We start from the raw sequence: 24,769 nt of genomic DNA on the forward strand, positions 1-24,769 counted from the left end.
CCTGCGCCTCCTTGGGGCCGTACAGCCCCAGGGCTCCGGGCCGGGCAGCACCGCCCCAGCCCCGGGGAAGCGGCTCCGCCTACACGCCGCTGGAGCGCGCTACGGCCGCGTTTCTGGAGGGCTCCGTGACGACACGGACGGGCGGCTGCGCTGCGTCTTGCCGGGCGCTCGGGACTCGGCTCGGGCGAGAGGGGGAGAGGACCCCGCCGAGCCGAGCCGAGCCGAACCGAACCGTGCAGCCATGTTCCACCTGTGGAAGGCCGTTCTCGCGGAGAGCCTCCTGGGTAGGTGGTGGCAGTATCGCCCGACGGGGATAGGGTAGGAGTCTGTGGAGGGATAGGGTAGGAGTCTGTGGAGGGGCTGGGAGGCGGTCAAAGGCAGCATGCTTCAGCCCCGCCTGAGAGCCCTGGGGTCTCTAACGGGAACGGCCGGCGGCTGTAGCGGGGCAGCCCCGCAGTGTGTCGTGGGGGTTACCGTTCGCGAGAGGGAGGTGTTGCCGGTGGAGAGCTCCTCCGCTGGGGATGAGCGGAGGATGGTCACTGATGAGTGTTCTCCTTCGGGTTCTTTTTTTCCTTCGGCGTGCTGGGATGCTTTTTGTCCCTGGGATCAGCCGAGGATTTACGCGCGCCCTCAGCTAGGTGTGTGTGCGGGTACGCGCACAGCCGGTGCGGAGCCGAGCGGTGCTGCCCGGGCAAGGCGAGATGTGGCGCGGGGCGCTGGGACCGGCGCGCTCGGCGCATCCCCTGCGCAGCCCTGGACCCTGGAGGAGGTGTTTTCAGGGGAGAGCTGCGCACCGGGTTACTGCACCAATTCGTTTAGCCACCGACCGGTGCTCCAGGAGCCCAGAGGCTGTGGGTGGACTCCTCGTTTAGCCAGCATTGTTCCCTCTGAACGCTAACCTCCTGCACTGAGCGCTCCTGCGCTGAGGATCGAAGCAGGAGACACTGTTAGAGTGGAAGAAGAGAATTTTCCGCTCATCGTTCTCTTTTCCTGGGAAAATGTGTTCCTTTAACTTGAAATAGCCACTTTCTGTGAAGAAATACTTGCTATTATTAATTGTACTACTTTCTATCACTACATGTGATAGAATATCACTACACGTGATATTCTCCATTTGGAAGTGTAAACCAGTATGTCCTTAAGGACTCTCCAGGAAAACAGGTTGTTGAAAATAAATAACTTCTTTTCTTTTTCCCCTCTCTTTTTGTTTTTAGGCTACATTTCTTGGTCTCTTTACCATGCACTGCCACCAATGATTTATTACTTTCCCCTTCAGACGCTGGCACTCACGGGTCTGGAAAGTTTTGCTGTTGCCTTCTTTTCTCCAGTACTCTTGATTATTGTCCCTTTTTGGAGGCTGGCTAACAATAAGTACATCCTAGCCCTTCTGAGACTCACTATGGTTGGTAAGTATGCTCTGTAGTGAGTTATAGATTACATGCTGGTATCAAGGAATAAGAATAAACATTTCAAGTTGCTTCAAAAGTCACATGATTCTGAAAAGAGATACAAATAAGAAGTTTTTGCTCTCCCAAACTCATGCTTTTCTTTTTGTCTCATGCTTTTAGATACGGTCAGAGGAATATTGTTTGCAGCCATTGGTTTTTGGATCAATGCAGTGCTGGTTTTTGGACCAGTACTGCATGATTAAAGACAAATCTCATTTCAGTTTTATTGCTAGAAGCTTTCAAATTAGTACAAGTCATGCCCAATAAGAAAATGTTTTCAGTATTGCAGAGATTGGTTTTTTTTTTTTTATGGCAGTGCTGTGCCAGTAGCAATGGGTAGGGACAAGGTGTTACGGAACAGCTTGGGGCTATTATAAAAGTAATCTGCTATGTGTGGAATGTTTCTGAGGCAGTTATTTTTACAGGTTTTATATATACATATATACACACATACATACTATGTAGCATATTGATGGAATTACAGGCTCATCCTGGATGTAGCTCTCATACTGATATTTGCACAGGAAGAAAATTTGATCTTACATTCAAGATAAAGCTGCCTCACTACCTATCCCACATGCTCCTCCATAAACCAAGACTTGCTGGGATTCCCTCTTTGGTCTTTAGCTAACTGGAGCAAGCCTTAGCTCTTGTTGATGTTCTGAAATTTTGTTGGGAGAAGGTTTGGCAGCTACAGCCACATTCAGAAGCAAATTATTGTAATGAGTTTGCAACACCTGGAAGAACTCAGAGGAGACAAGGGTCTCCATTCTGTGTGTAGAGGGAAAATACTGCTGCTAACTGATGTGTTTTGGAAGCAGCGGTCCCTGGCTTCTCATTTATCGGCATAAGATTATACTCAGGGAATCACTTTCCATATAAATGTCTTTTTTTACTGTTACAAAGCAGAACAGGATCATCTTATTTTCTGGCATAATTTTTTTTTTTAAAGAATTCTTATTCTTTTTCTCTAAAAGACAGTAGAACTGAACAGTTTCTTGGTGTCATTAGTGTAGATGAAGAATAGTTTTACCATGTTCTTTTCGTTTTCTACTCTTCACATCATATCTATCCTATTTTTTTTTTTTTTAATAAGCTTTTCAGTGAGCAGAATCTTCAGCTTCCTGCAGTGGTGCTCAGTGTATTTTCTACATCTGATAATTTAGAAACTAGTAATGAGTGTGAGCATTTCAAATTGCACTCTGCTTTCCTTCAGATAATTACAGTAATGCAAAATTTACCATGCTTATTTAAGATTAGTCCTTCAGATCATAGAATCATAGAATAGTTAGGGTTGGACAGGACCTTAAGGTCATCTAGATCCATGGGCACATGGACACATCACACTAAACCATGTCACCCAAAGTTCTGTCCAACCTGGCCTTGAACACGACCAGGGATGGAGCATTCACAACCTCCCTGGGCAACCCATTCCAGTGCCTCACCACCCTAACAGTAAAGAATTTCTTCCTTATATCCAATCTAAACTTCCTCTGTTTGAGTTTAAACCCATCACCCCTTGTTCTGTCACTACAGTCCCTGATGAAAAGTGCGTCTATGGCATCCCTATAGCCCCCCTTCAGATACTGGAAGGCTGCTATGAGGTCTCCACACAGCCTTCTCTTCTGCAGGCTGAACAGCCCCAACTTTCTCAGCCTGTCTCCATACGAGAGGTGCTCCAGTCCCCTGATCATCCTCGTGGCCCTCCTCTGGACTTGTTCCAACAGTTCCATGTCCTTTTTATGTTGAGGACACCAGAACTGCACACAATACTCCAAGCGCACACTGAAGCCGGCTCATGTTCATTTTCTCATCAACCAACACCCCCAAGTCCTTCTCTGCAGGGCTGCTCTGAATCTCTTCTCCGCCCAGCCTGTAGCTGTGCCTGGGATTGCTGTATTTACTAGTTCACATTATCAGAAGAGCTGGAAATGGCTTAAATGTGTCTAATTTTTGTTCCACTAAGTAAAAAGCAGTGACAGGCCTATAGTGCTTTATGAAGTCTGTTGGTTTGTAAGCGTGTTTGCTTTCCCTGCTTTGCAAGCTTCTGAAGATACTAACTACAGACAACAAGCTAGGACCTTCAGCAGTAATCTGGAGAAGGGATGTGTTAATGGAGATGGTCACAGAAGGACTCAGAGCACAGGAAGACTGAAGCTGTACACATCCTCAGCCTGGGCAAACCTGAGCATTGCTGTATGCAGATATTATCTCCCCTTCATTCCTGCCTGAACAGGAACTGTTCCCTCAGTGATTCATATCACCCTGCTGTTTCCCTCTCCCAAACACTCTTAATGTTGTCCACCCCTTGGCAAGTCTACACCGTATTCTTTCCCAGGTGCTTGCTCTGCATACTTCTTACCTGTTGCCCTCCAATGAGCATTAGCATTTGGGAAAGATGTAAGAGCATCTTCCTCACCCTTTGTCTCCATCAAGGAGTTTAGCCAATGGTAACTCACTTTATGCTTGCCTCCCTACTGCAGGTTCTCAAGTTATCTAGATTATTTCTGGCCTATCATGCTGTGCTGCTGTTTCTCATATTCCTCAGTTCTTACTGCTTCCTTTCCTTCTTCATTCCTAGACACTTCTTCCTTGTTTCTCCTTTTGCCTTTTTTTTTTAATCCTTCTCAGGCAGGTCACAGCCTTCCTCTGGGGCTTGTAGAGCAAAGTCAGAACAATCTACCCTGTGAATGCTCCACCCCGTTCCACTGGAAACATTCAGTCTTCAATTTCACAATCAAAAAATCTGGAAATTATTCATGCTTTGCTAAACTTGAATATTTAGAGAATTTTTTTTTTTTTTTTTTTGCTTTTGATGGAAAATACTCTTTCCTTATTGGTCATAATATTTTTGTCTTTCAGAAAGCTTTATTTTCTCTGAAACTTTTGGTTTAATTTTTGTATCCTTTCATGCTACTTGATTTCATGTTCTGTTTAAAAAAAACCCAGACCAAAACCAGCAATGAACTACCCTAGTGGCAGTGTCTTCCGACAACACACAGTAAATCTGTTTGCTCGGATAGATATATTTACATTTTGGGTGTATGTGTTCAGCAACAAAAGGTGTGTCTGCTGTAAGCAGGCAAACCCACAGTAGTTTTGATCTGGCTAGCGCAAGTGATGAAAGGTGTAAAGGGGCAGAGCTGCAGATTTCAGCTCAGTTCAGTGACAGACATCTGTGTGCATTGTACATGCAGCCTTCTGCTAAAGTCCATACAAGCTTATCTTCACTACACATTAATTTCATTTTACCATCTTTGCCCTAAACTTTGCATCTTTTACTCTGAGCAGAATAAGCAAATAGACAGTTGGAGGATTCCTAGCATGCAGTGCCAGAATCAGCAGCTCTATGTCTGGCCTGTCTTGTTTAATGTCTCTTCAAGTTTGACTCTTACTCACTTAGCAAATGACTGGTAGCAAACCAACATTGCTTCTGCTGTTTATCACTGCTCCAGGGACAGAACTTGCCACACTGATGTTACAAAAATGTGTGACCCGTAGTAGCTTGAATTTGAAACCTGCTGTCAGAGTTTAGAACTGCTGATAAAAGGTGAAGTCACTGTGCCCTGCGAAGTGGCGGAGATGTGTGTGCAGTCTTGATGAGTGACCGTTTCCAGCAAGAAGACGACACAGGCTGTTAATGACTGCTCTTGAGACCAGAGAAAGCCTTGTTCATACCCGCTAAGGCAATTGCTTACTAATCCTTGTGCAATGTATGGTAACTGCTCCTTTCTAAAAAGGATATGGCTTGTGCTATAGCACACTTACGTAACTCAAAAGCAGTAAAAGTAAATGCAGTGTTGGATTTTGGCTTTTGAATTATGTAAGTGCACCGTTCAGGAATATCTGTGTGCTTAGATATTTTATCCATATGTCCTATTTATGGAATCAATGACCATAAGTACTTAAATTAAGGCAATTGCTGCAGTTTTAGGTAATTGTGTCATTTTTTTTCCCTGAAAATGCTACAATGTCACATATACCCAGTTTCTATCTATACCTGCATTCCTTTGGTTTGTTTAAAAATGTGTAGTGCCATGTGTTTTCAGATGAATGGTTTAGCCATCTAAATTGCAGATAAGATTGAACTACTGCCCAGGAAATCCTTATTACCTGATTTTTGCTGCCCATTAAAGCAATCTCTGTATGTGTGTTTTGTTTGTAGGAAGCTTAGCATCGTACCAGGCACCAAATGCTCCAGTTAGACTAGTCATCTTGGCTGCAGGTGTTTCCTCCTCATTGCTGGTTCAAACAGTAACATGGTGGTCAGGAAACAGTTTACAAAGGTATTTTATTATACTGATGGGATTGTAACTGACATTGCTTTATATTAAAAGGTGGTTGGTTCTTTTTGAAGAGGTTGTTTTGCTTTGTTCTTTCTCAAGTGCATCACTATTGCTAAAAATGATTCTTACAGGTTCATCAGGATATGGGGCTTCATGCTAGGCAAGATAATGCTCCTTGTTCTTCGCATTTGGTATACATCACTAAACCCAGTCTGGAGCTCACAAGCTGCCAATACTGTCATACTGGCAATTGGTTTTATAGCAGCAGTGGAGCGAATTTATTCAGGTGAGTGTATTGCAGCAAATGTGGCAGTTATGAAAACATCTTAAGGTATGCTTATCTATGTGTCACTGGGTTTTGATACTTTGGGTTTTTTTATCCCTAGTACAGTCTAGTTTTAGACCTAATGCATGAGCACTGCAGACTTTGGAAACCATCGGGTGTTTCCATCTACCCCATGGCAGAATTTGCTATCACAGTTCATACAAGCTGTAGTAAGTTGTGTTGGAACTGCCAACTAATTGCAGTATCAATAATGTGACAGTAGTGCAAACAACAGTGTAATCTAGACCAGCAAAACCAGAAGGGGTTATCCTCATTCCAGCATGAAACATCTGTGGTATTTCTGTATTTTCGTAATTCTGTCTGCTCTTTGTGTTTCTCTGCCAGTGCACATCTTTTGACAGAGAAGAGAGGCAGGACAAAGCCAGGGAACAGCTGATGTGGCAAAATAAACAGAAAGCATTGGAAGAGTGGACACATTGTCCTAGTCAAAATATGACCGATTTCTTGGAGCATCTGGACAGAGTCCACAGCAGTGGGGGCTGGCATAGGCTAAGCACACTTGAAAACTGTGAAGGTAGTATTGCCAAGGAAGACAGCGAGGTTGGGTTGGTTAGTTAAGGCAGCTCATGTTAAATCCTCAGAAGTTCCTTTCTTCTCAGTGTAACCTAAATGAATTAATTGAAAGATAAGACCTTGCCTGTGTGTAAGTGGGCATAAATTGGCATAATGTGCACTGTTTGTAGACTTGCGTGACCTAAATTAAGCCTGAGCATTCATCACAATTTAGAAAGGGAATCTACTGCAGGAGAGTAGGAAGGGAATCAGTCTTCTTCCTAGGTGACAAAGGAATATATCTATGCAATTAAAGGTGCTTTCTCCTGAGATGAGAGAGGATCTAAAGTGCGTGGAAAATGGAGAAGGAAGGGAGTTTATTTCTGGCTTCTTTGGAAGTGTCAGGTTTTGTTTGTGTCAGAGTTTAGAATTTCAGAGAACAGAATCCTCTGAACAAATTCTAGTAACTTTTCTGCTGACTGTCAAAGCCAATTTAATGGTTTAAATTCCAGTAGTATGAAGAATAATCATATGGACAAGTTGCCTTTTTTGTACACTTAAGGTGAGGAGCTTTTCCTTACAAGGCTTGGAATGTTATTGTAGATTTTGTTGTCTTACCAATTTCCACTAATGATCAGATAAGATAGCTTTGCGTCTGAGCCAGTAATTTAGTCTAGTAATTTTGTGATCTTGGGTATTTCTTTTTCTCAGTAACCCTTTCTAATAGGATTTGACAGTTTGCTCAGCTATATTCCATTCTTATTCTAGATGGAGACAAGAGGAAACAAGAAGCAAAGAAAACTGGTAATGCAGTTAGAGAGACAGTTTCCCACCCTCGTTGGCTGTTGTCAGGGATTGCTTTTGGCAGTCTCATGTTCCTCACCCTGTGGATATTTGGGGAGGTTTCATTAATTTCTAGATGGGCAGTAAGTGGACATCCGCATGCAGGTCCAGATCCTAATCCATATGGGTAAGTGGGTTTTTACTATCATTTAAACAAAATAGTAATCAAAAGCCAATGCTGTAGTGGGTGACAAATTAAAACTCAAACAGATGATCGTGTAAGAACATACAGAGAGTAAAATGGTACAAAGTACTTTGCACAGAGGATTTATAGATTCATTCTTGCTTTCAGACACCTCTGTGTCTATACCAGTAAATCTTAAAATTTTCTAAGACAGAATGATTTTTATTTCAGTAATAAAAAACCTTCATTTGCCACACTGCAGAGCAATTTTTAAATTAAGACTGAGGTTCAAGGACTTATGAATGAAGTGCATCTGTAATATGCAGTAAATGAATCTAGTAGTTGATTTCAGAGAGGAGATGGTAGGAAATAGTGTTCGTCAGAGATACATGCAGATAACAAAAAGGGAACTGTGCAATATTAAAAGATATACTTCTCTAGAAGTTTTGGTTAGTAAGAATTTAGTGTTAATGCTGTGTGTTGCTCACCTAGGTTCCAAAATCTAGAAAGTGGCTAGATTAGTTATTCTGAGTCAGCTACATGTAGAGGCAGGCAAGGTAGTTATTAATTTGCAATTAGTACAGACAAGAGCTACCTAAGATTTATAGCGATGTTAGGTGCTGCGGGATTCCCTATGTGATGTGAAGAAAATACTTCTCTTTGAGTAGATTCCTCTCATTTTCTCCGAGTTCTCATTGCTTTTTATATTCAGTGTTTCAGTGGAGTGTTTTTGCTGCTGAACCTTGCTCATTTCTACATTATGATAAACTGCCATTATTTTGGATTGATGTTTATGTCCAGTAACAGGGAGAAAATGTAGCAGGGGGTGAGATGGAGATATTTTTGATCAAATTGAGCTCTGCTTCAAATAAAAAATATTATAAAATATTACCAAGCAACCTTGTCTACGTTTAGAAGTTTCTTTTTCAATGCCATACAATTCATATAGTTCATAGAATTCATAGAATTATATTAATGTATGATTCCCCTTTCTTTATCATTTTATTAGAGGTACAGTTCTGTTGGGCCTGGCTCATGGGCTGATGCTTTCATTTTGGAGCTGGTCTTCTGCCACCAGTTTTGCTTGGTTTCTTGTAGGTAGGTGCAAAGCCTGAGCAGAACTTTTGTTTCTATTACCTTATTCACTTTACTCAAGCCCTCTGACCTACACCACTTTTCAGAAAAATCAGTTGCTAATCAAAGCATCTATTTCTCTGTCGCTAACTGTCTATGCGTGTGTCTAACCAGCTAACTAAGGGTGAAATGTCCAGGCCATTGCAGAACAGCGCTGTTCTCTTCAGAAGCCCCTGTTGAGGTTCTTTTCCCATGAGTAGCATCTCAGTTCTTTCTGTCTGCATTGTGTACGGCTACATCTAGGGTTATGGGGTTAAGATGACACAAGCCTTTCTGTTCTGCAGGAGACACAATAACTTTTAATGAGCAGTTCACCTGGAGGCAAGCTCACCTCCTGTCTCCTTAGCTGCCAACATCTTCAGGCAGTAAAATTATATGAACATCAAAGCAGTTCTGCTGGAGCAAAGTATTTGTGAATAAGTCTGCATACCCATAGGTCTTGGGTAGTCAGAAGAGGGATTCAAGTGCTGGATCTGGACAACCATTTTCATAAGGACGGTATAGCTATGCTGTGGAGCAAGCTATGCATAGAGCAAGTAGGAGAAGATGGAAATAATTCTGCTCTTGAACTGTGGGGGGAGGTGTGTTTCGCACATGTGAGCATGGATGGATGCAGCCTGGTTTACTTTGTAGGCTCATCTGCATGAAATCTAGTGGTATAAATACATTTAAAAAACATAAATCTGCTTCTTTTTTGTCCTGAGCTAAATGTTTGTAGGTGTTTATATCAGGAAGACAAAACAGTACTTTGTACAAATGTTTCATAATAAATTGGGACATATCAAAATACAGGGACCAAAGGAAATGATGAATTGTGGTTTACTTTTTTCTTATTTGCCTTTTCTGTTGGAGCACTTAAGAGCTGCAAAAAGCAAGAGGCTGTCTTTGAGTATTGGGATATCACTAGGACATCACTACTGTCCTAGTGAAGCAGTTCTCATGGCTGCAAAGCACAGTTATATTTCCCAGACTCTTTTCTTAGAGAGAATGTGAAAAAGAAGGTGGCAGATAATATACCTGATGGACTTACTGTATTATTTTCTATCCCTTCACAGGTTTAGCATCTTCAGCTGGTCTTCTTTATTTACACACCTGGAGTGCTGCTGTTGCAGGCAACATTCTTGCTGTCTTTACTATGTACGTGTGGCCTCAACTGGCCGGCCACTTTGTTAGCTGTCTGCACCCTGGGAAAGCCATGAGTACGGCCATGTTTGCCTATGTTCTTGAATTATTCTTCTGTGTATGGTGTACAGCTTATAAATTTGTACCGGGAGGAATTTACGCTAGAGAAAGCTCTCATCTTCTTTTAGGTACATTTATGACAATGAACAAATACAAATATACTTGCTTTAGCCTCAACCAGATGTTTAAAATGAACCTAGTGTATGAACAGTCTTTCAAATGCTCAGCTGCTGTCTGATTTACTATGGTAAGAGTTTTCTCTGAGAAAATTAATGAGACATGCAAAAACTAATCTACTTGTTTCTTTACTGTTAGAAATAGTATAAAATGTGGACAGAAAATAGAATTCAGTTGAGGGAAAATGACAAAGTGAAACAAAATCTGATAACTCAGTACACAGCTGAGGAAAAGATCTTTTAATCAGTCACCCTAAAAATCTGGCTGCAATCCAGAGTATGAATGCACCTGTATGTTAGCTGCCTAAGGTAGCTGTACGGTACCTCAGGTAACAATCTAGTTTCTGGAAACTCAGGGGTTTGTGAAGGCCATGTTACTGGGACTATAAAATAATGTTGTGGTTTAAGCCCAGCCGTTAACTCAGCACTATGCAGCTGCTCACTCACTCCCTGTCTTCTTCCTTCCCCCCGCTCCCAATGGGATGGGGAGCAGAATCGAAAGAATGTAACTCCCACGGGTTGAGATAGGAACAGTCCAGTAACTAAGGTATAACACAAACCACCAATAATAATAATGATAAGGGAAATAACAAGGGAAGAGAATACAACGGCTCACCACCCTCCAACCGATACCCAGCCCAACCCAAGCAGTGATCTAACCCTTCCGGGTAACTGCCCCCAGTTTATATAGTGGGCATGACATGCTGTGGTATGGAATACCTCTTTGGCTAGTTCGGGTCATGTGTCCTGTCTCTGCTTCCTCCTGGCTTCCCATACCCCTCCACACTCGCAGAGCATGAGACACTGAAGTCCTTGGTCAGAGTAAGCATTACTTAGCAACAACTGAAAACACTGGTGTGTTATCAGCATTGTTCTCAGACTAAAGCAGAAAACACAGCACTGCACCAGCTACTAGGAAGGGAAAAAATAACTCTTACAGCTGAAATCAGGACATTATTTAGCCCTGCTCTGAGAAGTGAAGTGCAGCATCCTACCAATCTAGCTAGTCTGCATTTGAGACCTGAGCTTCATTTCCATGCAGCTTTACCTTATGCTTTGTGGGCACACCAGCACGTTTGGAAGAATGTCAATAAGCTGCAGTGTCACAAATACGCAAACAGGAGAGGAAGAAAAGAAATTGTCAGGTATTTGCCAGTGAGGAAGAACTGAGGTGAGCAAATGCAAAGGTTTTAGCAAAATGATCCCTCAAAGGGATCCCACCTTGGAGGTTGGGAAGTGAAAATGAAACCAACCCTTTCTGGTTTGGTTCCAGAAGTGGGTTGTTTGGGATTTTTTGTTTGTATTTTAATAGGAACTAATGTGTTTCAGTGGCATATTTCACTAATTATATTTAACAATGCCAAATATTGTCCAGGGCCAAGTCTGTGAGTCTGTGACACATTTTAAAGTGTGATGCATTACCCTGTATTTTGTTTGAAAAGGATTACTGACTGCAGTGCTTGACTTGTTGCTCCACACCTCTTTGCAACCGCCTTCTGTCACTCCAGTTTCTCACTCTCCATGTGTTTCATACATTACAGCAATCACATGCAGGGTTTCAGTTTGTTATGTTTTGAGGAGAGTTCCCTTACCTTTATTGCGGTTTTATTTGTTTTGCAAGCACTCTGGGGGGCTGTAGAAACAGTTATCTCACTCAATTTAACTTTGTGTTGAAGCTATATGAAGAAAGCATGTGGTAGAAGAGTGCTAAATGCTTTCTAGAGTAATACCTTGTCAAAAAAATAGCTGTTACATAAAATCCCTTTCTGACACTTCCTTTGATAGACACACTTGTGATTAATTCACCTGTCATGATCACTAGATAGTAACACAGAGATAGCCCTTTCTCTTTGGTAAAATGAAAACTGTGAGCTGAACCCATCTCATCTGATGGCACCACATGAGTTTATATTGCATCTGAGAATCCAGTTTCTGTCTTTCTGATGCCATCCCATTGTTTATCAAAGATTTGCAGGTTATACCATGAGATTGTGTATTTGTTGCTGCACTTCTACTCTTGCAGCTTGGCGTTCTGGCAAACTGCTTGTTTTCTTCTGGTTTCTTTCAGGTGCAAGTGCTATTTCTTGCTTTCTTCTCCTGTCCAATATCGTGGCTTTCTCTTGCTGCAGTTTGGGTAGGGAACTGCTCCAGGAAAAGTGGCAATGAAAGTAAGATTATTATATTAAAAATTTCTGTGCTGCTTCCCTGCGATGTAACATAATCCTGAGGGGTCAGATCCCTGCTCTTCCATCAACTTTAAAGGCTGGAATCAGTGTCCCTTTGAGAAAGGATTGGTGTGTGCCACCTTCTTCATTGCACTAAACCCAGCTTCCTGGTTTGCAAGCTTTCACTACAACTCCTGTAACAAGTAAAAGCAATAAGAAAAATACTGAGTAATGGTTATTTCATCTTCAGCTATAACTCTGAAAAAAACATAACTTCTATAGATAATTAACTATTCCACAAAGATATTAGGGGCATATACCTTTTCCAGCAGAGCTCTTACCCAATTCATTATGCTCCCACATTTTCTGTGGAGCTAACTGAATTCTTTAACTCATAAAGGATGGGAAAACAGCTTGTACTGTTAGTCTGAGCTACCTTTTCAATTAAAAGATACCATCGAAGTGCCTTGCAACAGGTAGTGCACTGAAGTCACTCACTAGCTTTTGAAATGTATCTGTAGCTGTGTTTAATTGTCTATTCTTAAAAAGCACAGCTGCTTCTGTTGGCTCTGGAGCACAAAACCGGAAGATGCTGCCATGGTAAATTTGCCTCCTAACCTGCTGCAGTCTGCTTAACACTGTTTTAGATCAAACTGTTGAGCAATTACTGTTGTGGTTCTGATTTAAAAATGCATTATTTGTTTCTTCGTGACAGAGCAGTTCGTTTGAAAAGATAACAGACACCTACAATCAACAATATATGTTTTTCATCAAGCTGTTATTTTAAGATTCTGTAATGTGTAGGTGTAATTTAATTGCTCTTGTCCAGGTTAATTCCAGTAAACTTTGAAAGCACTGGGCTGAGCTGATTGTTGTAGCCATCAGTTGGGGCCTGGAAGCATTTTAGTATAATCTATCTACCATGTTCTAGCCTTTTTGACATAATACCCTGAAACTGTACTGCAGATCAGTCTTTGCTTGAGAGTGCTGGGTAAGTGTGCTTGACATTCCGTGGAAGCTGGTGTTAGGATACACAAAGGTAGGGAGGCCTGCTGAAAGATTCTCTGCTTTCCCCCAGATGAAAGGATTTAAATGTTTTTGGTTTTATTGTTCTGTCAATTGGTACGTGAATGGAAGAAGGGAAAGCATGGCTTTAAACAGATATTTCACCAACGGAAGAAACCTAATAAAATGTGCGGTAGTGGGACCCAGCCTTAGTAGCAGCTTATTTTGGGGGGCGAAAAAATCAATAACTCCAAACAGTATAATTTTGAACTTAATTATTTTTGTGTGAAACAAGTGTTCAGTAGCATTTAAAATCATCGTTTAGCTTTGATTTCTTACTGCAATACTACTACTTTGAAATATTTTTTGGAAATACCATTAGTGGCATGTTTAATGTCACTGCCTCATTTTGCTGGAAGCAGTGCTCATGTCAACAAGTACAACAATGTAAATTAAACGTCTTTGAAGTGCTGCAGGCATAGTTAAGGTGAATGTTGTGACAATGATAAGTAGGATCTTCTCTCAGTCTCATATTGCCTGCATTATTGCACTGGATGTGGCATTTATCTGCATTTGTGCATTGAATTGTCTTTGTTGTTGGAGTCATGAACTTGCAACAGCTGGAAGTTTAGAAGTGGGTCATTTATGACACATTTTTAATATGTTAAAGCTCTATGAAAAAACTGATGACTTATATTTTTACAGGGTTTATAATGTTATGTATTGGGATAGACTTTCTAACAGTACCCAAGAAAGACCTCAGCTCTATCTTTGAAGTGAAAAGCAACCAAAAGCCTCTATTCAGAAAGAGTAAAACCTTTATTAAAATACGTGAGTATGATTTTACTTCCTTTCTTCCATGACTCTTAAATTGGCTTATTACATGTGTATACAAAAGATAAGAATGATTTTTCAGCCCACTTGATATATTGACTTTGAAGTAGATGGAAAGGAAAAAATTGGTAACCATTAGGGCATGCTATAACCCTACAAAGATCAGGATACTCATCATTATAATGTATTCTACAGTAGGTATCATTTTTACATAAATGTTCCAAGGAGTTTTGGTATATTTTATCTGCTCATCCTGGTATGTTTTGGAGAATGTAATTATATCTGCACACAAAGAGATACTCTGCACATATAGAGATACTCTTAAGTACACTATTTTGGAATGGTGTTATTACTGGCATATGTGGAAATTTAAATATATACATATACATTTCCCATTCTATCAATAATACACCTTAGAATGACAGTGCAATAATAATATTATTTTCTCTTGGTTTAAAAGTAGCTTTTCTGTGTTTTTGCTGTTTCCAGTATTGTGGCTGTTTGTTGGTGTTGGTTTGCTAGGATTGGGTCTGCGTTATAAAACTTATCAGAAGAAGCTGGGCCAAGGGGTGAGTCATGTGTTTGTGAAAGTGGCAACTTTCAAATATACAGTGAAATGTGTATGTGATACGTTAGGTGTTGAAGAAGTCTTTATACCAGTATCTGAGTATTCAACAACACTAAAGCAGAAATGAAGATGTAAAAAGTATAGTTTTTAAATTCATGTTGAGTACAGGAAATGCCTGGGCCTTTGGAGGTTCATAGTGCTGCTAAGAAAGAAGAAAACACTCTGAAAACCAGAGATTCTTGCCTCATATTCAATTTGAATGTTACTTTTATTAATGAGTTTATGTGAATTATATTCAAAACTTGACTGGACCATACTGTTAGCAGCCTGATCTTATAGCAGGGAAGTTTGAACAGATAACCTTCTGAGGTTCCTTCCAGCTGAAGGAATTCTATACTTCTATATTTATATGCATAACTCTGAATTGAACTTCTTTGAAAAGTTGTTAGACTTAGAGTAGACTTAGAGTACTTATGGAACTTGGATAAAAATAGGAAGATTCCAGATTTTTTATCTGATATAAATGAGGTATTGCAATGATAGTGACAATTGCTTGCTGACCACAAAGTTTAGTCCAAGTGTGTTGTTTGCCTATTCAGTAATTTAAATTTAAAATTAGAGCTGGCTTGATCAGGTATAACTTAACGTGTTTCCATCCTATGATTTAATTCATTACCAGAATAAAATTGAATTTTTGATGCAGTTGGTTGCAATTATGAATTAGACTTTTTTTGTCTTTTGATGGCAATTTAGAAATAGCCTTTTGAAACTGGGGGTTTCTAAAAGAAAAACATTCCTGTGGATAATGTTTCTGTTCGGTAAATCATTGGTGATGAATGGAGGAAAAGATGCAGAAAAGGTGATGAGAGCTAAGTAGAAATCATGTGTGTGTGGATGCACCTGTCTGCACATGCATATTCAAATGCAGACATACAGTTGGCTTTCTTCCTAGAACTCATTTGGGGCTGTAGTACCTTTATAATGTGCAAAAAACCCCAGGTAGTTCCTCTTAAAAAGATGAAAAGATTTGTATTCTCTTTCATGTTCATTTTATTACTGTTAGTTGCACAAATTAATTTTTACTCTTGTTAGAGCAGATTTTTCACAAAAAATACCTAGTTTTTTGTAATTCTGACAGCTTTATTTGGAAAATATATTGGTTAAAACATCCCTTCTTGTGTGTCTTTTAGGGCATGATGTAGCTGATGTTGTTGACTGCAAAGGTAAAATACATCAAAGTCAAATTGCACTTGACTTCTTTTCCATTTTATTTTTTGAGGTTCCCAAAAGAGACTTCTCTGCTATGATCTGGCCTTTTAGATTTGCATATAACAATGAAGGATGGTCTAATTTGGAAGGATCAGCTGATCTGCTTAATCAGACAGGTAACCTTTTTTCTTCCATTTCATTTCTATATGAGAGGGTTCATCTGAAGAGGCAGAAGTAAGAACACCTGCTGGGTAACCTAGGTCTGTTCTTGCATTATCTGAAGAATCTGTCTAGTTTCTTCCTTCTGAGCTATTCCAATACAATCACTTCTGTTAAAAAATCTGTTTGCAAAGGTGATAAATTTTTAAATTGTACTTTAAATAGGTTTCTGGTTGGAGGAAATGCTTTGTTATTTATTTGGATTTTTTCTTATATTGCTGATGAGTTACTTGTCTATAGAGAAATTCTTTGCATAAATGAAATGATGATAAATATCCTTTTAGATAAAATTTAATGTTTGAGAACTTCTCCATGTTTGGTTTTGGGTTGGTTGGTTTGTTTTTGATGTGAAGCATGATATAATTCCTAAAGGGTCTGAAATTAGTATGCCCGAAATAAGGTACATTAATGCATTCAGAGTTAAGCTGGAGATTCTTAAATGGTTTGTTTAAGTTGTTGATTAACTGATTTTGAGAGCCACAGAGGAAAGAGTGGCTAACTTCAGCGTAGGGGTTATTTTTAAAGGTGTGGTGGTGTGCATTCATTGGGCTCATCTTCTCTTTGTTGATTTAGAATAGTGAAGATGCAACATGTACATGTTCGTGTCTACCCTGAAGGAAACTAACATCAACCTCAGTGATTTCAGACATTGTTTCTGTGGCCAACATGTATGCATGCTAATAATGTAGAAGCAGAAGGCCATGTAGCTATTGCTGTATCCTGCAGCTAAAATATAGGGGAACCCGTCTTATTTCCCTGACAAAACCACACCTCAACATGTAAACAGGGAGGGACACAGTGTCCTGAGAAAGTGAGGTGGCTGTGGATGGCAAACAGTTCTCCAGACCTGGAACCCTTCTGTTACCCTGCTAGCGGGCTGATGGTAGGTTGCTATGGGCTGACTAATTGGTTTGGCAGCAGACCCTGCTCCCTCTTCACAGGACCCTTTGAAGCAGGATAGGATTTGGTAGATGAAGGTAAGTGCAGATGTGCTGTGTAGTGCTTGTTCATCAAGTTGAAAGCAGTAGACTTGCTACTGGGCTGTTAATCTGTTTGTGCACATGATGTCTAATGCTTTTGAAATGGTCTGCACTAGGTATGTGTAGGCCAGCTGTACTGTGTGTCTGGTTATGCACCAGGGAGGACGTGTGGCAACCACACATTAAGTGTTGTTCTGTCAGAGGCTGTGTGGCCTACAGTGACCAAATGTTTGGGCATGACTTTGTTGCCAGCATTAAGATTTGCCCTTATTGACTCCTGGAGGGCTTCCATCTATCCCTGTATAATCAAAAGGGAAATGACAACATTATGTAGTCATTTATAAATCACATTTATAGATCACAGTTATAAATTAGAAATATTTTCTCTTTTCTTCCCCATTTTAGATGCTGATTTTATCACTATTATAGAGAGTGATGCCTCCAAACCATTCATTGGGAACAATGATCCAACAATGTGGCTGGGAGAAAGACTAGGATTTTACACAGACTTTGGACCAAGCACAAGAGATCACACTTGGGGGTGAGTCATCTTTACATGCACAGTGACACAAAATAACTGTAAATACACAACCCAATACTAACTCCACTGAAACATGGGCAAAGAATAATTAGAATAATAATAGCCATAATCACTTGTTGGAGCTTGTCTTTAAGAACACTCTTTGATTCCTTAGCATTACAATGCAATGCAATGCAATGATCAGGTTTTGGTGCCTGCCCCTGTAAGCTGCTTTATCTTTGGTGATGCAAAGAATGGCATCCTGCTCCTTCATGTACAGATTTGGAAGTTTGGCATTCGAAGTACTATATCTAATCCCTTTTCTCATTATTTTGTTTTGTGCTATGAGAACTTTAGATTTCAGACTTAAAAATGTGATAGCAGTTGGAAAATCTAACTGCAACCTGGAGTTATTAGAAATTTTGAATTCATTAAACCCGCCTTGGACTGTATAGTGGGAAATGGGCATATAAATGCACATATCTATTTGACCAGTATTTTTGTGTCTGATTTTACTTTAATGCTTGACCAACTACCAGTTGCGTATCTTTGCCCTCTGGAAAATAGCGGCTTATGAAGTGGGGTTTTTTTCAGGGGGATATGCAGATCTCTGTGACAGATGGAACTTCCTAGTGATGATGGAATGCTATTTAATTTTTTCCATATGTGAGAGGAATTTAGTAACTTTCCTCTTCCAGAGCCTGTGTCTTTTAAGTGATGCAGAATGGGCTTGTGAACAACAACAAAGTAACTGTTTCCTTCTTCTCATGTAGGATTATGGTGCTATCACGGTATCCAATTGTAAAATCTACCCATCACCTCCTTCCGTCTCCAGAGGGAGAGATTGCACCCGCCATCTCCATGACTGTCAACTTCACAGGGAAGCTGGTTGATTTTGTTGTCGCCCACTTTGGAAATGAAGAGTGAGTATTTTATTTATTGTTGCATGTCATGTAAAATCATGTAACGTAATGGGCATTTGTGAACTTCTGGGATTTCTTTTGCACCCTTTAATATCTGCTGCTGTAATACTGATTCTAACAAGGCATTTTGGAGGAAATACTGTGGTACAGCTGTTGGTTTAAAATTTTGAAGCATTTTTTAAAAGGCACAGGTGTGTCATGGAATGCTCAGCTGAGCCTAATATCTGAGTTACTAGAGATAAAAAGATGTAGTTCTGCAAAACCACAAGAAACAGGGCTATAGATACCTCTAAGTGCAGGATAGCATCCTTCTGACTTCTTGCATGTGGTATAGATCTATTATGTACCACAGTGAGTACACATAGATAGCATTAATGGCCAATTGATGTTTATTAAAATAAAAAGTAACAATTCTGAAACCTCCAAGAAAGAACAGTGTTGAAACAGCAGAAAGAATATCCATTCAGTGTCCTTCTGACTATATGAAACTGGAAATAAGAAATCTGATCTCTGTATTCTTAAAGGAAGAATTATACCAGTAACTAAAATATAGGATGGGAAAGATTAAGGTATATATTTTAGTTCTTTACTTTAAAACAATATCTTGATTACTTGTGTGTAATGAATATTAATAATAAGGGGTAGCTTTGTGGTGCTCCATGTAGCTGTTTCTGTTTTATTTGCTGCAATATCTAATAGCAGGAGAAAATAGCAGTGTATTCCCCCCTCACAGCGAGATGAGATAAAGATGAAGGAGAAAATAGGAGGAGACACATGGGAAATGAGTACAAATTCGATTTTGTTTTGAGGTGAATGAATTTGTAATTAAATGGCACACATAACTGCTTGGTTTTCATCTTTTTTTTCATCTGCTGCTTAGGATGACATAAACTATAGAATTCTGGATAAGTAGGGATTTCTTTTAACACTTTTTTTAAAACATGGGACTGTAACAAAGCCTTGTGTCATTTAAAAGAACCCATCTTCTGCAGAAGTGTAATTCTGGAAAGAGCAGCTAGCTCACCTGGCAACTTCACGTATACCAGGCTTCTATTCCAGTGGTTTGGGGTTTTCATCTCCTGTTTGTGTGCTCTTTCTTCTTAATGTATTTACTTCAGTCAGAAGTACTGCTATTTAGAAAGCATAGTGGCATTTAAATTCTTGTCCCCTTTTAAGATTACAGATTCCAAAATCAATTCCCTATCTCACTGGTATTTGTCCCACTCTACCAAAATACAGAAGAGAACGTGCTTTATACAACTGAAGTTTTTAACATGAAGAATCACAGAAGGAGAAACCCCTTACATTATTTTATGACAAATCTGAGGACAGAGTATGGGATCCAGTGCAGTGTTTTACCAGGCTTCACTTATGCTATCACTTCTGGTCATATTGGAACTGTTGTGTAAATCTTGTTAAAGAGTGCCTGCCAAATATTGTTAAGTAGTGTTAATGGGATGACATAGATTTTAAGTCACATTTCATAAATTACGTGACCCAGACATTAAGACTATATTTACCATATATCCATCTTGTTAGGATGTGAGCTCTTTGCTACGCACCACACTGTGCTAGCACAACTGAATTTCAAGTGCAGGCAGAGACAGCCTCAGATAACCGAAGTACTCATATTCACATTTCCTAGTGATGAGATCAGTATTAAAAACAAAACAGTAAGAGAAAAAGTTGTTGCTATGGTGGTTAGAAAGAGAACCCTAATTACATCTACCATGACCATGTGGCTTTTATTGAACACAGTGGTCATTTTGAATCACTGAGCTTTTTGTAAACTTGCATACTCTAATACTGAGCAATAAAAAGGGTACCAGATTTGTTTGTGGTTCACTATGTTATAGCACAAAGATTCTGAGCTTAATGTTTATGTCTTTCCCATTTCTTTCAGGGAGGACTTAGACAGGAAACTCCAGGCTATAGCTGTTTCAAATATATTGAAGACTAGCTCTAAGCAAGTAGTATTTCTAGGATACATCACTTCAGCTCCTGGATCCAGAGATTATACTGAATTAATAGAAAATGGAAATGTCCAGGTAAGGTAAAAGTACTGATTCTTTTAGCAGTTGGAGATAATACGTATTTGAAACAGTCTAATATTTCAAATTGGTAACTTAGAAATAGACGTAAGAGAAAATACATGCACATTTTCAAACACCATCTTCAGCTACCTCACGGTATGTTATAGAGAAGGTGGAGTTACACAGTGAAAGAACAAGAAGCACTGAACAGCAGTTGCTAGAAGAGGAAATCCAGTGGAATAGCAGAAGACCAAAAATAAAGGATCACAATTATTTAGGGTTGTTAAGCATTAGAACAGAGGCCCAGAGAAGTTGTGAAATCTCCATCCTTGGAGATACTAAAAAGTTGGCTGCTTAAGACCCTGAGCAACCTGCTTGAAGTTACTTTGAGCATGGGGTTGGGGGTGGGTGACCTCCAGACATCCCTTCCACCCTCTAATTCTGTGATTCTTTTGTTTTAAAACTGAGTTCTGCAGTTTGGTTTTCTGTCAGGAGATGTCAAAAAGCTGTCTGATTTGTTTGTGTCAAACAGTGGGGTTTCTTCTTTCTATTTTATTTCAATATTTACAGCAAAACATTTTTTCTGCAGCATGTTTATACATTGGTTTGTTATTGATTCAAACTACCCTTGAGGAAAGCTTACCTTATTTGTTTGACTTTTTCTACCCTTTTCACTTGTAGGATATTGACAGTACAGATCATGACAGATGGTGTAGCTATATTATGTATCGAGGAGTAATAAGGTATGTTAAAGTGAATCATTTATTCACTGGTTTAAATTATTTTTATGACTGTCAATTTTACATCCTTCTGTAGGTAACTGTGGAAGAGTCTTGCATCCCTAAACAATGATGTATGGGCAGTGAGGTATATGATAAAGTAATGTGAAACATCGATCTCAGGATGGATGATTGTATTTCTGAATATAATTTACAAAGACAGTATTACAGGTTTCATCCTTCTGTGTCAAAAGCCTTCAGATCTAATCTGCTTTGCTAACATAAAGCTACTTTTTTTCCCAAAGCTCTGTCTTTGCAGCATCATTCAAAAATGTGAAGGCTAAGCCCTAATTTGTATGTGACATAGAAGATACGAGTTTTGAACTATGATTGTAGGGTTTCTTGAAGCAAAATGCTGATCTAATACAGCCAAGCTTTATGCTGGAATTAGCGGAAATTTTAAGCCCTTGAAGCACTTTCCTCTGCTGGGACCTATGCACTCCACGACTTTTTATATCAGGTTGCTTGTAAATCATTCCCTTAGTGTTGTATGTACCAGAATGGAATTCAGCTTAAACTGTGCAAATTCTGCAGTGTTCACAGGAGTAAACCCGGTAAACTAGATAGCTGTCTTAAGTAACAGTACTTAAGTAACAGAGGGTTTGGGTTTGTTTTTTTTAAAGTCAACAAAACCCCCATTTGCAGTCTAATTTTTCTCATTGCTCATTCCATTGATGCTTGAGTTCCTTTCTTAAATTTCAAAATCTTTTCAGTGAAAAAAGATGGTGTGCTTCTGCCAGGATATATAAACTAAAACTATTAATTTTAAAAATAAGTTTATAGATGTTAAACTTTTTCTGTTGTCACTTAGGTTTTCTTGGTTTTTCTACTTACAACATTGTGTTATGATGCTTGTGTTTATATAGCACTATTTTAAAATCATATTTAAATCATTTTTAAAGCATAGTTTTTTGAAGTGAGGTTTACAGAAATGGAAAGTTATGTTGATAACTTAAATAGTAACTCTTGAGAAAAAGAGACATGAATTGAGAATGTGATGAAACTGCCTTGAGTTATTTCTTCAAACTAACTCTTCTGGTATCTGATAGGTTGGGCTATGCCCGCATATCTCATGCTGGTTTAAGTGATTCAGAAGTCCAGATGGCCAAATTTAGGATCCCAGATCACTTGGATAGCTATGTTGACAATGACAGAATCGTCACTGATCCCAGCCAAGTTCCTGAGGACATCCATTTCAATCCTAGGTCAGCGTATCTCATTGTAAATTAATATGTGACATCTTGTAACTTATAGTGGGAGGCACTGATCAGTACCAAACTAAGCCGAAGATTAGGAGGCAAGAACTTCTGATATATAATTCCATTTTTTCTACTGACTTGGCGTATGCCTTGGGAAAATCAGCCTGCTGTGTTGTAGCATAAATTGAAGGTAATGCTTATTTCACCCAGATGATTAATTTCTGAGACTGTTTGACAGGGATATTTGCCAAGTGAACTGGTGACTCATTTTATAGATGATGAGAGATCTCCCATGTTTCTTAGCAGTTTTGAGGACTAGGGTCTTTATGTACTGTTACTTAGAACACCAAATACAATATATATACGTTAAATACTCTTCACATAAGCATTTTAAAACATACTGTGTAACTGGAGTTACAAAAATTAAGGAGGCAGTATGTTGCATATGTTAAGAAGAAAAAAGGGTTAGATTTTTATCTTTAAAGTTATTTATTTCTAGAATGGTGTCACTTTTCCACTGATGTTGCATAAGGAACAGAAATACAGAGAAAGGTATTTGTTCTACACTGAATATCAGTGGAGGAATTATGAAGTCTGAAATAGATGTTACCACAGGGAGACAATTTCCAGCAATGCTGTATTTACTACTTCTAACATGCCTAATACCGGATATTTCTTCTATACACCTAACAGTTGAGCGAGCTTACTTTTTGCTTATCACTCAGTCACTGGCTTCCTGTCTAACCAGGAGTTTGCCCAGTCTTTTCCACATGATGAAACTTGACTGAAGTTAGCATTCACATTCAGATTTTTTCTCAGCTGATTTCAGCACAGAATATTTTTCTTGTCCTTATTTTTTATGTGTGCCTATAAGCAGAAAATTTATACCCTTTAGGAATTTCGATACTCTGGGAAGTTAAATTATACCTCCACTGAATTCAGTAGAAAAACTGACTTCAAAGAGCATGAGGTTTAACTAGATAAATGCACCACACCTTTGTCGGCTGGAGTTCCAATTATAGAGTGTCTATGGCATTAATCCAATCAGTGTAATTTAAAGTCTCCATTATACTCAAAGACCTCTTGTTAGATAGCATAAGTACATCGTGATTTATATGTAAGTAGGGTTGTGGCCTGTTCCTGAGGTAAGCTATCTAGAACATTCAGAGGAGTGATAATTATACTATAGGAAGTGTATGATTTAATTGCATGGGTTAAATCATGTTGTAATGGTTTTGCTTTGTTGAACATTTTTTATAGGTTTGGATCTTATAAAGATGGACATAATTATGAACATATTCATCACTTTCATATGAGCACGCCTAAATATTTTAAACAGATAAATTAGAATGAGAAAGTAATACATCAGCGGGACCAACAAAAAAGGTTTGTTGTTTGAAACTGAATTGGCAGCCAAAAAGACCACATTGTTAAGGATGAGCAACTCCCATGCCGCATGATACTGTGAATGTCTGTGTAATAGTTGGTGACTCTTTAATGAGCTGTCATTGCCGTGAGAGAGGGAAGATGCATGCATTTTGATAAACTGGTGTCTACCTGGGCCAGATACCTGCTTTGTATTCAGCAAAGCAAGGGTGAGAACTTGCTTTGGCAATAACTTCTACTTTTATGAAGGTATCCTATATTGTGCTGTTTCAGAGCTGAATGTATCTATCCACTTTTCTTTAGGGTCCAAGTGTAACCCCTTTTCTGGGAGCTCATTGCAAGAGCTATGAGCGAGGAATTTCAGCTGATTTCCATACTTTTTTGATGACTGAGGCAAAGCAAAATAATGTGGTAGTGTAGGTAACCTGTCAGTATGTGCTGCATTTTGTAGTCCGCTGCTACTGCAGTAACAAGCTTGGCCTTATTTTTTTTCAAAACAGGAGTGGGACTAGTGTGGTTTTTAATTGGGAGATGCACAGTTACTATGTGTTTGAGGTGTGTGCATTTTTTACTTACTGAAACAATGTTTACATTTGCTGCTATTCCACATTTTATTCTTAAATTAGTCTTATTAGAACAATTGCAAATCATTGATGTTCATACTATTGGAGAAAAGGTGGTGACTTTTCCAGACTTCCTTTTTTTTTAACAGGGCATTAGACACTGCAATGCTTTTACAAAGGGAAGAATAAAGTACCTCCGAATAGTTATTGTTATGAGACGCTCATGAGAATGCACTGCACGAGAGTTAAAAGCAAGCATGCTCAACGTGACAAGGTTTCTGAGAAGAAAGTTGATTGTATTTTTTTATATATATACAAATAAATAAAACAAAACAGCATTGTCCTTTGCTAGCAC

At 39.3% G+C, this 24,769-nt stretch overlaps 1 protein-coding gene across 1 annotated transcript; it reads left to right on the forward strand.

The window, feature by feature from the left end:
* Positions 1-241: 241 nt before the first annotated feature.
* CWH43 (cell wall biogenesis 43 C-terminal homolog) lies at positions 242-23,813 on the forward strand (the record flags this gene model as incomplete). The annotated part of the gene is made up of 16 exons (XM_080628206.1): positions 242-284; positions 1,215-1,406; positions 5,614-5,734; positions 5,866-6,020; positions 7,341-7,542; positions 8,549-8,637; positions 9,729-9,983; positions 13,907-14,032; positions 14,525-14,604; positions 15,883-15,988; positions 17,417-17,552; positions 18,305-18,454; positions 20,358-20,502; positions 21,169-21,230; positions 22,316-22,471; positions 23,726-23,813. 16 exons carry the CDS (start codon positions 242-244, stop codon positions 23,811-23,813), a joined length of 2,106 nt encoding a protein of 701 aa, XP_080484332.1.
* Positions 23,814-24,769: the final 956 nt, after the last annotated feature.

The sequence above is a fragment of the Psittacula echo genome, assembly GCF_963264785.1.
Source record: "Psittacula echo genome assembly, chromosome: 1".
NCBI lineage: Eukaryota > Metazoa > Chordata > Aves > Psittaciformes > Psittacidae > Psittacula > Psittacula echo.